Here is an 18,262-nt window from a genome sequence, read left to right as displayed (position 1 = left end):
ACAAAAATGGGCAACTTGGACACTGGATACTCAAATGGAGAGGGGGGGACTACAAAGGCAAGAAGTGACTGGCTTACAAGCTTTCAAGAGGGAACCTAGTGCTAGGGAGCATGGCGGAAGGCAGAATCTCCAGTAGGTACTGTCTAGGCAGAGTTGATGAAAGGAAATACAGATGGGTAACTCGTGATACTGTAGTAAATAATGGTTATCAGGACGGATTATGAGGGTTGGAAATACAAAGGTAGAAGTTTTGTAACAAGGAAGGGAGTGATTAATTCTCCAGGCTAGAAGTGGAGGCCTCTGGGACCATCAACGGAGAAGAGCCGAGAGCGGAACCCTACCCAGAGAAACAGATGCCTGAGATAGAGACAGAGACGATGACGTGGAGTGATGAAGCGGCTGAGGACTTTGGACCCAGAGAGGGAAAGGGACTGTGGGCCGTAAACTGGCGGAGGGTGGGAAGTGTAGGGGGCGGGTTGCTGGGATATACCCTTTGGGTGGTTGAAGATGCATGGAGGGGATTGGAACCATGGCAGTGAGATGATATACAATGGAATGAATGTAAAACTAAAGTTCTCCCATGTAAACTATCATATAATTCACAATAAAACATTTTTTAAAAAAAGAAAAAACAATGGAGCTTTGTTGAATTTAAAAAAAAGGTCAAATATCTTGTTTAAAAAAAAAAAAAAAGTCCTTAGGTAGTTATGATAGAACAAATTCCACTTTTTGTTTGTTTCTTTGAACAGGGATTTTGGACCATAGTTATGTTTGTTTTTAGTATCTGCTTCTGCCTCTCCCTCTATCAAATTGGTTTCCTCCACGGCCACCATCTCTTGGTGATCTGCTGCTTGAACTGCTTGCTGTAGGAATCATGTGGAGGAGGGTACCCCTTTCCATAGAAGGGGGAAGCCCTCTTTCTTATATAGTAACCAGATCACGACCACTTGAGTAGGGATCACTTTGGCTGCTTGAGTAACTGTCACGACTTCCACCATATCCATCTTGTGAGCTGTTGTAATCATCATAACAACTGCTTCCGCCATAAGACAGCAGGGTCCTCCTGTAGGTGGAGCACTACATGAGTTACCATAGCTCTCACAGGAATCTGTAGGAGCCTCCACTTGGATAGTCTGCATAGTCACGATCACAACCATAGCCGTCTCTATCACTATAGCCTCTGGATGGATAGTCATCATGCGAACTGGAATGACCATAATCACGATATGTGTAATCTCTTGGTGGTGGTGCATAATCTCTTTTATCACGAGAATTTGGGTAATCTACTTGAATAGCTGTCTTTAGAGGAATAGCCATCATTCTCTTGGTTAGAGGTACACATGTCTATGAGAGGACATGGGTTCCCTTCTTGGTGGTCCTCCATAATTATCTCTTCCACATGGTAACAAGGGCTCTGCCTTCCAATCCACTGCTACTGTGAACTGTTCCTGAAGAGTTGATCTTTAGTAGGGAGACCACCACTTTGTGGTGGTGGTCCTCTTTTTACTGGAAGTAGTCCCCTGGAAGAATTCAAGTTAAAATTAATGGAATAGCCACCATCTTCCACATGTCCCCCATGTGAAGGGGGTCCCCCGGTTCCTCCACTGCCTCCTCTTCCACCTCTAAGTCCTCTTGGTGGGCCTCTGCTTCTTGAAGGTGGTGGGGGTCCACTCCTGCCACTTTCAAATGTTGGTTTATTGGCTTGTTCCACCTTGATAACTTTCGCATCCAAACACTTTCCATTCATATCTCTGCCTGCATCTTTGGCATCTGTGGGCTTTCAAAGGTGACAAAAGCAAATCCTCTAGATTTGTTGGTTTCACAGTCTTTCATCAAGAATACTTCGACAATCTGTCTGTATTTGCCAAATACAATTTCCAGAGCTTTCTCATTGGTTTCTCTATTGAGCCCTCCAATGAAGAGCTTTCCAGGGCGGTTGGCTTCAACCATTTTTCCCCAGTGGTGAATGTTCGCGAAGTGACTACCATTCCCAGATGCTACTTGGCTCGCTAGGAGGCAATTCGTTGCAGTTTATCACGAGGGCTGACTGCCAAGTCAGAGAAAGGAAGGAGGAATCTACTAGCACTACTGCATCTTTTCTTGATGCTTGTAGGCATACATCCATGAAAATACAGAAACCTTTGTATAAATTTTCATGCAGCTTTTTTTTTGTGCGTAAATTTACTGTAAATTGAGTGAAGGTTTACAGAGCATATCATCCATTTTAAATTCAACAAATCATACAGTTCGTTTCATCTCAATGATAGCAATCTGTTAATGTAACATAACTTAGCCCACTTCCTCGCTGGTCTACTATGCATGGAGTGAATAACTGAAAAGTGAATAATTAACCTATCCTGATGTACAAAGCTTTGATTCACAGGATATTATATATACATCCACAAAGAAGACCAGACAATATGACTATTATTTCATTTCCGTACCAACAGCTACTACTCCAAAAGATGAAGAAACTGGATAATTTGGGGGGACAGTGGAATGAGTGAGGGTAAAGTTGGCACTATGGCTACACATAGGACTTCATTTTTGCTAGGGTTATGGTTAGGACTAGAGTTAATGTTAAAGGTAATGATTGGGCTAGAGCTAGGAGTAAGGTTTGGTCTAGTTTTTAAGTTACAGTTAGGTTTACTTTTCTTGAAATCTATTTGGTTTCCTCTTCATTTGGAAGTTCTATACCTACATTATTCCTTCTTTTTACTTTAAGAGTGTTTTTGCTGTTATTGCAACTGTATCTCTGGTTCTCTCTTTTCAATCATTTTTTTTTCTTCTCTTCTTACTCATGCTTTATTGTTTGATTTTCAGGAAAAGGACAACTATAATGGTGTGTGTTTATGTGCACCTGCATCAACAGCCCCAGCTCCAGCCTCATCAACAGAAGGAGGCTGACTACAAGGCTGCTTTAATTCCTCATGTTAGTCACATACATCCTCTTATCCCTACCTAGGGAGATCTTCCTTCTCCTTTTGCATTTTCTCCTCACTTTTTCTTCCTCATTTGCTCTAAGGTTCAAATAAAGATTTCAGGAAAATGCCTCAACCTAATAACTGTCTCAATGACACCAAACCACATCAAAGCAAACTACAAGGATAGGGCATACACATGTGTGTGGGTACACACCTCCATGAACATGGTATGTCTCCATGCGTACAGCAGGAAACTCCATAGACATGACTTTATTTCCACAGTCTACAAAATCTGCATGATGAGAGGCATAGGCATACTGAGGGCAAAGGAAATTCTTCCCCTAACAGCTGCTCATTGTAGCAGACCTTTTTATTTTTTGTCCAGTGAAAATTATGGATTATTTCAAAATAAGGCTTAAAAAGTTAAATAACTTCTGGCATAGAAGTCATGTCCTCCAACTCTATTAACTATACTATGGGCAGGCAGACTGGCTCTTTCTTCTATTGGTTGATTTCTGGTTTGTTTATTCTAAACCATCATGCTGCATGGTATTCAGGAGGGCAGGTGGGTGGGAAGCTCCCTTGTTGTCCTACACAGTTGCAGGGGAGAGTCCTGCTCACTTCAGCTAGATCCACCTGTCGCCCATGCCAACACTGTACCCAAGATGATGCATGCGACCCAGCAGCTCTCGGCACTCGCTCTGGTGGGCTCCGATGTTAATCTTGGAGAGATATAAAGGAATGGCCATGTGATTCAGCACCTTCAACTTACTCTGAAGCAGCATCCTCAGACTGTGAAAAGTGCAACTGTCCTGTTCAAGCCATGGCCCCTTCTCATATGTCAGACACTCAATATTCTCTACTACCTTTTCTGTATCTTGAGCTTTTTTGCACTGTACTATAATACTTCAGTTTTCACTCATTTCAGGAAGGAAGACTCTTTTGTAAGGGTTCTCAATGTCCTAAAGGTACGCAGAAGTCATCTTCATCTCATGGGGATTGCCTCTCTTCTGGAGGTGGCTCTGAACCTGTGACCAGCACATCGATGGAGACGACCACATGTGGAGGCAGGTACTCACAGATGGAGATCTTCTTTACCTCACTGCAGTGGTCCACACACTGCTCCCCAGTTGTACTTTCACTTGTACATGGCCTCCCGGGAGACAAAACTGCAGTAGGTGGAGTGCTCCAACATGACTCCCTGGCCTGTGCTCAGCAAGTGTTCCAGGGCATCCACATCCTGCAGTAAGGGCTGGCGGACATCTACAATTGCAAGTAGTAACTGTTGCTTTTGCAGTTACTCAGGTCATAGTAGAATCTCTCCAAACTGCTAGACTCACAAGTTGAGCAACTTTCTGTTTCTGCCTCAAATTTAGCATCAGCAATCTCTTTGGTGAGTTTGCTGTTCCATGAGCAGATATTGCCATCAACGGTGATTTACTTTGCTGTACTCTCTTCCTGTTGGTTGTTTTATCACAAAGTGTGAATGCCAAAGGGTCATACTGCAGCTGGTGTAGTACGCTTATATGAATTCCACCTATTAGCTGGCCACCCACTGTTGGACTCCCACGGACACCATGGCCAGTCTTAGAAGCCACAAAACCATGGTTAGCCACTCCATACAGGCTCAAGGACCCAAAGAGATAGGTCATGAGGAGGTCCTTGCATGCTTACAGCCTCTTTTCAGTCTTACAGATCTGTTTTACTTTGCATATTTCTATATCTGGAGTCCTGGTGTGACGATGTAGCATAAACTGGACCACAAGGTCAGTTTGAAATTCAAGGTGGTGGCTCAAACCCATCAGTCACTCCTAGAAAACCCTACACAGGATCGCTATGAGTCGGAACCGACAAACTGGCACTTTGAAACAACAATATCTGGGGTGGAGAGCACAGTGGCTCCACAGGAAAAGCACTGGCTCCATTCAATAAGCATGGGGCTGCAAACCACGAGGTCTGAAGGCTAGCGTCTCCGTGGAGAAAGATGAAGTTTTCTGCTCCCTCAAAGATTTTAAATACTCGGGAACTCTATACAGGGCCAACTAGACGGCACTTTACAACAACAACAACATTTCTGGGTTGAGTCTAGGTGATAATGTCATGTACGTTAGTTTCAGGTTGTCTGCTGTTATTATTTCCCTTCAGTATTTTTTGATAGGCTGGTCTGGCTTTTACAATTTCTCTTCATTTCTGTTTATCTGAAAATAATCTAATTTCACTGTCATATTTGATAGAGAGTTTTTGCTGGATATATGACTCTAGGTTGGCAATTTTTTTCTTTCAGAGTTTTACATGCCATTCCACTGTCGTCTTGCATGAATGGTTTCAGTTAAAAAGTCACAGATAAATTGTCCTTTGTAGATAACTTTGTTTTTCAACTGAGCTGTTCTCCAGATTCATTCTTTGTCTTTAGTGATTATAGTATGTCTTGGGGTATTTGTTTGTTTGTTTGTTTGTTTGTTTGGGGGGTGGGGGTAATCTTGTTTGGAGAGTTTTCTTTCAACAACTCTTGGCCAATATTCTCTATGGAGTCTTTTTGTTTCTTTCTGTTCTAGACTTCCTATCAAACATTGCTATTCCTCTTGATGATGGTCCCAATAAATCTTAGGCTTTCTTTGGGTTTTTTGTTTTTTTTTTCTGATGGCTCCATCAGTAGATGAATACTGAGAAATTCTCTTCAAGCTGAGTATTGATTCAATTCTTCCTTTGTGTTACAATGTTACAATACCTTCAGTTCTTCCCTCTCCCCTCGCTCCAACTCCATTTTGTCTGTTTCGCCACCCTAAGCTACAAGGCGCATAGTTTACAGGATAACATGGCTTTCGATAGGCCAGAGCTAAATCACCCCAGCAATGACCACTCCCTTCCTGTTGAACCTATATAAATCCCCTCCCTTCCCATTGACTCCCTCCTCTTCTTCCTCTCTTCCCTTCTGCCTCCTGCCTTCTCCCTCTGGCAGAGGCTACCTTCCTCACCCTGAATAAAAGTGTCTAGATGGGCCATTTGGAGTGAGGTGTGGTTGATGAGCGGCACCGGGTTGTTTTTTCCCTTTCACTTTGCCCATTATCTATTTCTGAAGCCTGTTTTAATCTTTCGAGTCGCTGTTTTTGCAAGGTTCTCATTTTTTCAATTACTTTGTCAATTTGCTTCCTGAATTTTTCCATAGTTTTGTCTATGTTTTCCCTAATTTCACCTGTAATTTTCTTGATTATTCCATTGAAGTTGTCTAATTAACATTCTTTTTAAGTTCCTTATCAGGTAATTCCAATATAATTTCTAGTGTTACATTTTCTGGCTCTTTATTTTGGCAGCCTATTTATGGCACTCTTGTTTCTAGATGTACTGGTTCCTGGTGATTGGAATGCAAATGTTGAAAATGAAGGAGGATCAGCAGTTAGAATATTTGGTCTTTGGAATAAAACAATGCCAGAGATCTAATGATAGAAATTGGCAAATACCTTTTTTCACCAACATAAATGGCAACTATACAATTGAACACCACTGGATGGAATGCACAGGAATCAAATCAACTACATTTGTGGAAAGAAAGGAAGGAGAAAGAAGCTCAGTATCATCAACCAGAACAAGGCCAAGGGGCTAACTGTGGAACAGATCACTGACTGCTTATATGTAAGTTCAAGTTGAAACTAAAGAAAATCAAAACAAGTCCACAAGAACCAAAGTATAACACTGAGTATCTCCCACCAGAATTTTAGAAACCATTTCAAAAACAGATTTGACACACTGAACACTAATGATCAAAGAATAGACAAGCCGTAATAGGATGACAGCAAGACCTCATACATGAAGAAAGCCAAAAAGTCATTGAAAAGACAGAAGAGAAAGAAAAGACCAAAATGGATGTCAAAATAGTCTCTGACACTTGCTCGTGAATAATGCAATAGAACAGCTAAACAGAAGATTTCAAAGGACAACTCAGGAATACAAATTATTATAATGAATGTGTAAAGACCTGGAGTTAGAAAAACATAAGAAAAGAACATACTCAGTATTTTTCATGCTGATAAAACTGAAGAAAAAAATTGAAGACTTGAGTTGTAATACTGAAGGATTCTATGAGTAAAATATGCAACTATGTGGAAAGCATAAAAAGAAGATAGAAGGGGTACACTATGTCACTGTATCAAAAATAATTGATTTCAACTATCTCAGGTGGTAGCATATGATCAAGAAATGATGATATTAAAAAGGAAAAAGTTCAAGATGCTCTGAAGGCAACGGCAAAAAAGGGAAGGAGGAAACATAAAGTTCCAGATATAAAGAGACTACCATCTAATGTTTCAACAAAAGAATTCAATGCTGTGAGTCCTAACTTTAACTTGTCTATGTAAAGAAATTTGGAAGACAGCTACCCATCCAGCCAATCAACCAAAGAAATCATATCTGTATACATTTCAAAGAAAGGTGACCCAAAAGAATGTAGACATTACTGAACAATATCATTATCACATGGTAGTGAAATTTTGCCAGAGAGATACACAGTGGTTGCAGCAGCACAATATGGAACTGCCAAACTCCCAGAGGAATTCAGAAGAAGACATAGAATCAGGGACATTATTGCCGATGTCAGATGGATCTTAGCTGAAAGCAGATGATACCTGTGCTTTACTGACTATGCAAACAAATTTAACTATGTGAATCATAACAAACTATGAATGATATGGCAAATAAGAATTCTAGAACACTAAAATGTGCTCATAAGGAACACAGATCAAGAGACACTCATTCAAGCAGAATAAAGAGCTCTTTTGTGGAGTCCTGGTGTGGTGCTGTGGGCTAATGCATCAGACTGCAAAGTCATTTGAACTGCAAGGTCAGTGGTTCAAGTTCACCAGCGGCTCCTTGGAAACCCTATACAGTGTCGCTATGGGTCAGAATCAACTCGATGGCACTTAACAACAACAACAACAATGTGGTTTAATATCAGGAAAGGTATGTGTCAGGGTTGTATCCTTTCATCATACTTATTCAATCTGTATGCTAAATAAAGAATCTGAGAAATTGAACTATATGTAGAAATTAACAGTCTGTGACATGCTGATGACACAAACTTGCTTGCTGAAAGTAAAGAAGACTTGAAGCACTTGTTGAAAAAGATCAAAGACTACAGCCTTCAGTATAGGTTACTGCTTAATATAAAACAAAAATGCTTACAAATTGGACCAATAAGCAACATTATCATAAAAAGAGAAAATATTAAAGTTGTCAAGGACTTCACTTTACTTGGTTCTCCACAATCCATGCTCCTAGAAATATCAGTCACGAATTCAAAGGATGTATTGCATTGGGCAAATCTACTGCAAAAGACCTCTTTAGAATGTTAAAGAACTAAGGAGTGTCTGACCCAAGTTATGGTATTTTTTATGGTCTCAATTGTATGTGAGAGCTGGACAATGAATAAGAAAGATCAAAGAAGACTGGATGAATTTGAATTATGGTGTTGGTGAAGAACACTGAATATACTTATACTATGGACTGCCAGAATAACAAACAAATCTATCTTGGAGTAAGCACAGCCAGAATGTTCCTCAGACGCAAGAATAGAGAGACTTCATTTTAAATACTTTGGACATGGTATCAAGAAGGAACACTCCCTGGAGAAGGATAATATGCTTGGTAAAGTAGAGGGCCAGCCATAAAAGAGGAAGACTCTCCACAAAATGGATTGACCATGGCTGCAACAATAGACTCAAACATGGCAACAACTGTGATGAATGTACAGAACTAGGAAGTGTTTCATTCTGCGTACACAGGGTCACTATGAATAGGAACCTACTTGAGGGCACCTAACAACACAAAAATATCTACTACAGAGGAACACAGTGGCACAGTGGTTAAGTGGTTGACTGCTAACCAAAGGTTGGGAGTTCAAACCTACCAGCCATTGTGCTGGAGAAAGATGCGGTAGTCTGCTTCCTTATATATAGACGACAGCCTAACAAAGATTAAAACACTGCCGTTGCTTAGTTGTTCTAATACCTTTCATTATGAGGCTTTCTACTCCCGTAAAGATTTACACTCTCGGAAACCCTGTACAGGGTCGCTATGGGTCGGATCCAACTCGACGGCACTTAACAACAACAACAACAACAACATTACTAGAAGGTAAAAATAAGAAGCACTTTTCATTATTTTTTGGAGATAGGTGTTAAGGAAATGGAAGAACATACGATAAATTGTTTAATATTTCATAAAAAAGTAAACTATAATCCTCTCTTTTTTAGGAAACAATTTTTTAATCCCTATAAAAAATATCATTTGTATAAGACCTACATTATTTAGGAACAGTCAAATGTTGACAAATTACAAATTTTTAAATATTTCATTAAGAAGTACACTAAGATCCTTCTTTTTTAAGAAATAATTTTTTAATCCCTATAAAATATCATTTGTATGAGACCCATATTATTTACAAACTATCAAATGTTGACAACTTAGAAGCTAAATCAGACTTTACAAGTTCAGCCCTCTATTTCCTTAATATTTACTTGGTAAAGGGGAAAAGTTACTTGAAGCAAAGTTAAATACACATAGAAAATACTTCCTCAGCTACCACTAAAAATGTCACAATCAATCAAACTATTTACTATACACTCTGCTTTGTTTTACTCAATAAAATGATATTTTAAATATTTGGCTATACTACATTCTTCATAAACAAAAGCTATCAAACTGAGTTCTATTAAATAACTGTAACTAAGAGAAAGAAAAGAAAAGAAAAAAAAAATCAAATGCCTGAATAAATTTCAAATTGAAAATATGATTAGGACCTGACCTAGTCATCTCTTAACTAAGTTTGGTTGACAAATAGGCTGTGAACTAAAAATAATAACATTTAGAAAACATCTAAATGTAAAACGGCAAAGTTAAAAACCAAATATTAATTTTCTCTGAATGCATTAGTAAAACTTGTTATGGTATTTTTATGATACAACATAGCCTCTTGTTTATAATATTAAAGAGGTGAAGAAACTAGCAACCCCATTATCCAAAAATCCACAGAAAAAAATAAAACATACAAAGAGCATTGTCATTCTGATCCTGTCCCAAACAAAGTAACAGAGGAGACTAGTAGAATTAACCTAAGACAAAGAACCTCTTTTAATTCTATATATGTACATATACATCAGTTTTCTGCTACTTAAATAGCAGAGTTATTCTAAAACCCTGAATAACTAAAACCAGGAGAATAGAGAAGCGAGCAAAGTGAAATAAACAGAAGTTACAGACTATAGAAGGAAATGCTGATAGCATCTGCGTAAGAAAATTAAACTCCAAGCTACATTATCATTTATAATCAATCAAGCAAGAAGCTGTACAATTTTAACATAGAGTTTGAATGCAGCTCAGGTTCAAATGCTCAATTACATTTTCCAGGTCAGTGCTTTATTATAAAGATAAGAAATTTACTGTAACACAAAACTACTTCAAACCATAGGGGAGAGCCCTGGGAAGGAGGAGTCCAATACTAATCCTATTGTGTGACATGCTTGGCCATCTGCTATTGTCCCATTCCATTCTCTGAGCACAGGGTTATGCCAGTGCATGCAAATATATACACTACCTAGAAACTAGGAGACTATGTGTGGGCAGTGATGGCCCAGAAAGGACCAAGAAACAGTCTAGGGTATGCAATTCACAATCCAGCCATTATCACAGCTGCCACTGTGTTCAGGGAAAGAAAAAAAAAAAATTAAGTGTACATCTAGATGAATGCCAAAGAAACAGTGTTCTCAGTACTCGCCCTTAACCATTACAAAGATACTTCTACTGTAAGTGGCATTTATAAAATAAATGATTAGAAAATAAATATGCCAAAGAACAAGAAAAGTATGAAAGCAGAGTTGCTACATGCCTCTGGCCTGTGCAATAAATGATGAATGAGCAAGCTAGGTTAAATGCTGTGTCGTATGAAAGTCACCTCCAGGGGTATCTAAAGATTACACTTCAATAGTCCATTGCAAACAAAATCCTAAAGTTTTCCAATGAAAAATTTCAAGGACTGAGAAAAAAAAAATTTGTAGTCAGTTTATCAGTTTCCAAAATAAGCTAAGAGGAGAATAAAGATGACTAAATTCACTCAAATCATTCACAATAAGAATTGAATATGTAAGAATTTCAGAGTACATAACAACAAAGAAAAGAGCTCATACCCAGAGACTGTTAAGAAGCATATTTCAAAATGAAGAACACAAGTCTAATTTCAGGGAATGACATTGAGGAAAACAACCCACCTTTTTATTCATACTGTCTGGACTGTCCCCATCACATTCTCTAGCTATCTAGCAAACTTGCATTCATCCTTAAAGATACAGATTCTAAGACTTATTCAAGGTCAAACTTATAGCACCTTTTTGTGTGACCCAGTGGATACCATTTGTGCTTCTATTATAAATTCCTTGACTCCTACAACTCTGGAGAGCAAAGACCACATCTATCTGTCTTTGTACTTAGCATATAGCAGAAAGTGCTCATATGTTGAGAGCATGAATGAAGACAGTTTAGAAAGACTATGAATTCTTGGAAGTCTACAAAAACATCATCTTAACTACGCAATGGAAGTATATTCAGTAAGGGGAATAAAAGGAGAAATATCAAAGACTATTCCAGTGCACAGAAGTGCATAAACTGCTTAGAAACCTAGGAAAATATGGGTGGGTGGTAGAGGACAACAAAGTAAAAAAATACATGAGCACATCACATAGCTCACAAGCCAGGAATCAGTCAAAATGAAAGAATTGCATGACTTTCCTTAATTTTTATCCAGAATATATCCTTAGCTTAAAACGAAAACTAATACTTTATCATAAGTGCTTCTAAATATTACAAAGCCTTGTTTTGTTTACATTTAAGTTTAAGGGAAAACAAAAAATGGTATCTTTCAAGACATGACCCCCCCACCCCAAATTAACACTGTTTTCAAGATTTCATCTAGATTGTTGCATATGACTATATAGTTTATTCACACAGACTTCTATAAAATGATCCGTTGTATGAATGTATCACAATTCATTTATTCATTTTTCTGTTAGTGAGCATTTGCAGTGGCAGATTTTTTTTTTTAATAAAAATTATGTTACTATGAGGATCCCTACACGCCTCCTGGGAACAGAGGATATTATGTTTAATTTAACATGGTAAGTGTTTCCTAAAATAGGAAATGTTAATAGTGAACATCCAAATCAACAGCATGTGAGGAATCCAGCTGTCATCCTTACCAACACTTGGTGTTATCAGCTTTTTCATTTTTGCCAACCTAGTATAAAATGGTAACTATAAACTAGTATCTCAACATGCTCTTATTTTACATTTGTCTTACTGCACTGAAGTTCAACAATGTTTCATATTTATTTCACATATTTATTTCTCATATATATACTGTGTATTACATGTTGTAAATTCCAGCTATCGGCACCATTCTTCTTTCCCTGGTGCCAGTGTAAGTTTAAAAATATGATAACGCACCATGTCACCAACACCTTAAATGTAATCAGACTACATACAGCAGACAAAAATGCCCTCAACATATCAGTCAAACAAATCTTTGTGCATAAAAATGCTTTCACAGTAAATTAAATCACACCACCACCAATATCACTACTATGATAACCAATGAAATTTAGAACACTAGACTTTCTACTGGTAACATCCTATGCTAAAGAAATTTAATAGGAGGCTAATGATTTATTATCATATTAATGCGTAGTGGTTACGAATCAGGCTGTTAACAGCAAGGTCAGCAGTTCGAAACTTACCAGCTGTTCCACGGGAGAAAGATGAGGCATTCTGCTCCCATAAAGATTTACAGCCTCAGAAACCCTGTACAGGGTTGCTGTGAGTCGGAACCGACTCCACGGCACGTAACAACAACAACAATCTACTAAATGCAGTCCAAGTATGGTGCTGCGGGTTAATGTGCTGGACTGCAAAGACAGTTAAAGTCACAAGATTGGCAATTCAAGCTCAGAAACCCTATACTGAGTCACTATGGGTTGAAACCGACTCAATGGCGCTTAACAACAACAAAATACCACTAAAGGTTATCTAGTCAGATTTCTCTTCAATATACTGTTGTGCCTAATGAGAATTAAATACACAGGGAGCACAATTAGAGAAAAATAGACATTGATCAAATAGATCATAAATAAAAGAATGATCCAGAATTATGAAGTCCAATATTAGTATACCACCATATTAAAAGATTTTTTAAAAAATCTTTTTTAAACTTTGCCAAAAGTGGCATGTGATAAAATATAATATCCATGAAAGTCTCCATCCTTGAAAAAACCCAATTCATTTAGATGGATGCACCCTTCCGATCATACTTAAAGGAAGAAATGAAAAACATTCCCATTCAATTAGATACAAAACAAAGATGTCCATTACCACCACTTAATTAGCTGTTGTTGTTAAGTGCCGTAGACTCGCTTCTGACTCATAGAGACTCTGTAGAGGGTTTCCGAGGAGTTGCTGTTGAGTTTGAACCACCGACTTTGTGGTTCAAACCAACCTTGAAGTCCAGTGCTTATCCCACAGTGCCATACCAGGACTCCAGTATACATTATTAGAAGAACCCTGGTGGTACAGTAGTTAAGCACTGAAATGCTCATTGAAAGGTCAGTGATTCAAACCTACCAGCCACTCTTAGGGAGAAAGTTGTGGCAATCTACTTCCATAAAGATTTAGAACCTTGGGAACTCTATTGGGCCATTCTACTCTGTCCTATAGGGTCTCTATGAGTCAAAATCGACTTGACAGCAGTGGGTTTAGTTTGGGTTTATACATTTAGACCAGAGAAAGAAGGAGCTCTGGTAGTGTAGTGGTTATGAATCAGGCTGCGAACCACAAGGTCAGCAATTCGAAACTACCAGCCATTCCGTGGGAGAAAGATGAGGCATTTTGCTCCTGTAAAGAATTACAGCCTTGGAAACCCTGTACAGGGTCACTACGAGTCAGAACCGACTCCAAGGCACATCACCACCACCACCAGCACAGTAAAATAGAAGACATTAAAATAATGATTTTTTTTTTTTTTTTTAAGGTTTTTATTGTGGATTGAGTGAATGTTTACAGGGCACATCATCAGTTTCATACTCAACAATTCATATAACTTGTTTCATTACATTGATTATAATCCCCTCCATATATCATCAGTTAAAAGTATTTCTCTTTATCCACGTTAGCTTTTTTTAAAAAACACACAAACAAAAATAATGATTATTTTTAAATGGCATTATTGTATATTTAGAAAATCCAAGAGAAATGACTAAAATAAAATCACCAAACTTTAAGAGACTTCAGTATGGTAATTAAGTATAAAACATAGAAATTACAAGCCTTCACAAATTAAACAAAAAAAAAACCAAGCAGTTAGAAGACATAATGAAGAATATAACGCTGTTCACAACAGACAGAAACTGTAGCAACAAATTTTTTAAATGTACGAGATCTATATGAAACTTCATTAAAATACTCCTGAGGAACACAAAACTTGAACTCAAGAAGTTGTCAATTCTCTCTAAAGTAATATATTCTTCAAATTTAATGTAATCCCAACAAAATGCACAACAGAAAGAGTAAGAGGAGTGTGAATAAGACAAGCTGATTCTAAACTTCATGGAAAAATGGGCAAACCAAAATAGGTAAAACAATGGTTTGGGGGGCAGGGCAGGCAATATTCAAGAAGAGGGAGATTAGCGAGGAAAGATGAAGGTAGTGGGAGACACAGGGAGGAACGCAATGATTAAAGTGAATAAAGGTAAATACTGTTAACTGTTGGTACATGCAGGGGATTGCAACCATGTAATGAAGCAAAGTATATGATTTGTTGAATGTGAGACTGATGATCTGCTCTGTAAACCTTCATTCAATACACAACAAAAAGTTTTAAAAACGAAACAGAAGAAACAACTAAAACAATGCTGGAGGTTAAGTCCAAAGGAGCAGGGAGAGCAGGCAGAGATTGATGGTGGTATTATATTATTATCCTTTTTAGAATCATGTGGTGTTTTACTTATACATGAATCATTTTAATCAGATTTTTCTTGTTATATTCCTGTATGTATATAGGTTCTGTTGTGTCTTGAGGGATAAACTTATAAATAGTAAACAAACATCTTTTAATTTAAAAATGAAGTTCATTCTGAAAAAAAGCTAAAATAGAGGGTAGAAATAAAAGAATTCACATCATTAGTTGATAAGATAAATATATATTTTTAAATAATAATTAAACAGTGACACTAACTACAAAGACAGGTCATTAGAAGAGACATGCTAAAATAGAACTTCTGAAGCATGTCACAAAATCCAGAAGCCTTAAAAATATCACTTAATATTAAAAAAAATTGAACATATTTTACACATACACTCACACAGTCAAAAGCAAAACAGAAAAAAAGTTGAAAAATCACATCACGCTTAAGAGTTCTTTTTAATTGGGTAAGGAAATTCTACAAATCAATTAAGGAAAAAAAAGGAAGGACAAAAATGGAAAGGCATAAAACATATGAACAGATTAAAGAAAAGAAAAATGACCTTAAACATATAAAAACACATTCTTCTTACTTATAAAGAAGGAAATGCAACTACATGGACAAAATGTTTTTTGCCTTTTGTTAGTCTGGTTAAAAAAAAATAAAATCAAGATATTTGCTACCACTCTACACAAGTATGTGGGGAAATATGGCACTTTCATACACTGATGGTGGAAATAAAAGGTACCACAACTTCTCTAAGGCCACAGGAAAAACCCATCAATATTGCCGATGCACATACATACCTGTCACCCAGCAATTCAACTTCAAGAAGCTAATCCTAGAAATTTACTTCACGTATGAACAGAATATATATGTACAAAAAAATCTTTATTGTAGCACTTCAGATACAAGCAGATCATTTGAAACAAACTAAATGTCTATCAGTAGAAACCTTAATAAATAAATGTAGTTTATCCACAAAGTGCTGTCTCAGTAAAAAAACACCTTTAAGGAAGTTCCAAAATATGTTAACTGGGGTGGGGGGAATGGAGTAAACAATGAGGAATGCTACCATTTATGTTTAAACACAAAAAATATATAAGCATACTTTTTTTTTCTTTTAAAGGCAAACAGAAACAAAGAATACAGTTCTGCTAAATATATAGAATGCTTCTGAAAGGATACAAAAAGAAAGAGAGAAGGGAAATTGAGTAGTTAGTTGAAGATGATAAGAATAATATAAATATGCATAAATATTTAAAACAAAAAAATTAACATCCAACTAAACAAGGAGCCCTGGTGGCACTGTGGGATAAACATTGAACTTCAAACCACAAAGTCAGCAGTTTAAACACGCCAACCACTACATATTAATTATTTGCTGTTGTTAAGCGCCTTATAGTCAGTTGCAGCTCATAGTGACCCTATATTGTATTTCTGAGAAGCAACTTGTAGGTTTGAACTGCTGGCCCTGTAGTTAGCAGTCTAGTGCTTATTTTACAGCATCACACCAGGATTTCTCATATTAATTATAATGCCCATGTTTTCTATTCAAAATTGTTATCTTATTAATTACACAGAGAGTCCTGGTGTGGCGCGGAAGGACTATGTGCTAGACTGTAAGGTCAGTTTGAGCCACAAGGTCAGCAGTTCAAATCCACTAGTTGCTCCTCAGAAACCCTATACAGGGTCAGTATGAGTGGGAACTGACTTGATGGCACTTTAACAACAACGATTAATCACATAAATGGTTGCAATCATCCTGTCATCATAGGTCAAATAAAAGAGAAGAGGTAGAGAATGTCAATTCACTTAGACAACTGGCAAGGCAACTAACAGGAACAATAGTATGGAAAATACTATTAAAAGATACTAATCGTGTTTGTTTAAAATATGTTTAAACTAAATATGCAGAGCAGTTTTAACTGTCTACTGCAAAAACAGTTTCAACTATTACCTTCAAAATGTAAAACAGAGGGATGAAAAGTACACACTGACATTTCTTAGGTATAACTTAGCGGTGGAATTGAGGATCCGTGCCAGAGGAAGGGTATGGAAGTCAGACCATCTGCATCTTACCTTCTTCTGAAGAACGTTAACCTTGCGCTCCTTCACATCCAGCATATCCTTAAGGTCATGTATCTCTCCTGCTTGTGTCCCCTTCTCCTCAGCCATTTCCTGAATTTGTTTTGTCTTCTTATTCAGCATAGTTTCCTTCTCTTCCAAACGTAATCGGAGAGCATCCACCTAAGAAGGTAAAAATTTTATAAATGATTAAGAGGAAGGGATACAATATAACTCCTTCCAAAAGTTTCCAGATGTCCAAATGCTACTTATAAAAAAGTAAACCTTCTATTGTTGTTGTTGATGAATACTGTGAAGTCTGTTCCAACTCATAGTGACCCTGTACAGGGTTTCTGAGGCTGTAAATCTTTATGGGAGCAGAAAGCCTCATCTCTCTCCCGTGGAACAGCTGGCAGTTTCAAACTGCCAACCTTGAGGTTAGCAGCCCGATTCATAACCACCACACTACCAGAGCTCCTTAAACCTTCCATTAGAACCAAATAAAATACTACTCTAAATAAAATTGTTAGCATTTAGAAATTAAACTCTAAAACATTGAGGGCTCTTTTAAAATAATGAACTTCAAATTAGACTTGCACAGATTATACCAGTACATATATTTGAATATTAAGAACACTAAATGGAGAATTACTATGAAGTGGTTATAAAAGGCAAAGTTTTCCACGGCTATGAAAGTAGTTTCTCTTTTTGTCTATCAGTCACTCAGAGGACTTACTAAAACACAGGCTGCCACGCTCAGCTACCAATTTCTGATTCCGCAGGGGTAGGGTTCAAAAATTAACATTTCTGCTATACAGAATCTAAAATGAGAGAAAAAATCCATAGCCATCACCAAGCATGACACTTGCTCTATCAAAGTATACTCTAGCCCTAGGGCTAGATGGTTGGCATGGTGGCAGGAGCAATAAGCTCAGGCTTAGCAATGATTGTGAGGTTGCGCAGTCTGTTTAGCACAGGGTCACTATTTACTCAATGCCTACTTGAGGGAACCTAACAACAAAGATGAGTGAGCACCTCCAGCGGTGCATCAGTTTATTGAAGGATTTTCCACTGGTGAGGTATATGTGTATGTTGTTGTTGTTAAGCGCCATTGCGTCAGTTCCAACTCACAGCGACCCTGTACAGGGTTCCCAAGAGCGGCTGGTGAGCTTGAAACACCGACCCTGTGGTTCAAGTGACTTTGCAGTCCGGCACATTAACCCACAGCGCCACATCAGGACTCCATGTGAGTACACACTGCTCAGTAAATTCTATACA

General features: G+C 37.8%; 1 protein-coding gene and 1 pseudogene across 6 annotated transcripts in view; both read right to left on the bottom strand.

The window, feature by feature from the left end:
- ERC1 (ELKS/RAB6-interacting/CAST family member 1) overlaps positions 1-18,262 on the bottom strand; it is a 697,935-nt gene that overhangs the window by 518,171 nt on the left and 161,502 nt on the right. For all 6 annotated transcript variants that reach the window (XM_006862715.1, XM_006862712.1, XM_006862711.1 and 3 more), the window contains one exon: positions 17,000-17,167. In XM_006862715.1, coding sequence (XP_006862777.1) covers positions 17,000-17,167 — 168 coding nt within the window. The remainder of the gene's footprint in view (positions 1-16,999; positions 17,168-18,262) is intronic.
- On the bottom strand, positions 778-1,950 carry LOC102817254 (annotated as a pseudogene).

Source organism: Chrysochloris asiatica, unplaced genomic scaffold (genome assembly GCF_000296735.1).
Source record: "Chrysochloris asiatica unplaced genomic scaffold, ChrAsi1.0 scaffold00050, whole genome shotgun sequence".
Taxonomy (NCBI): domain Eukaryota; kingdom Metazoa; phylum Chordata; class Mammalia; order Afrosoricida; family Chrysochloridae; genus Chrysochloris; species Chrysochloris asiatica.
This window is presented reverse-complemented; position numbering and strand designations above follow the sequence as displayed.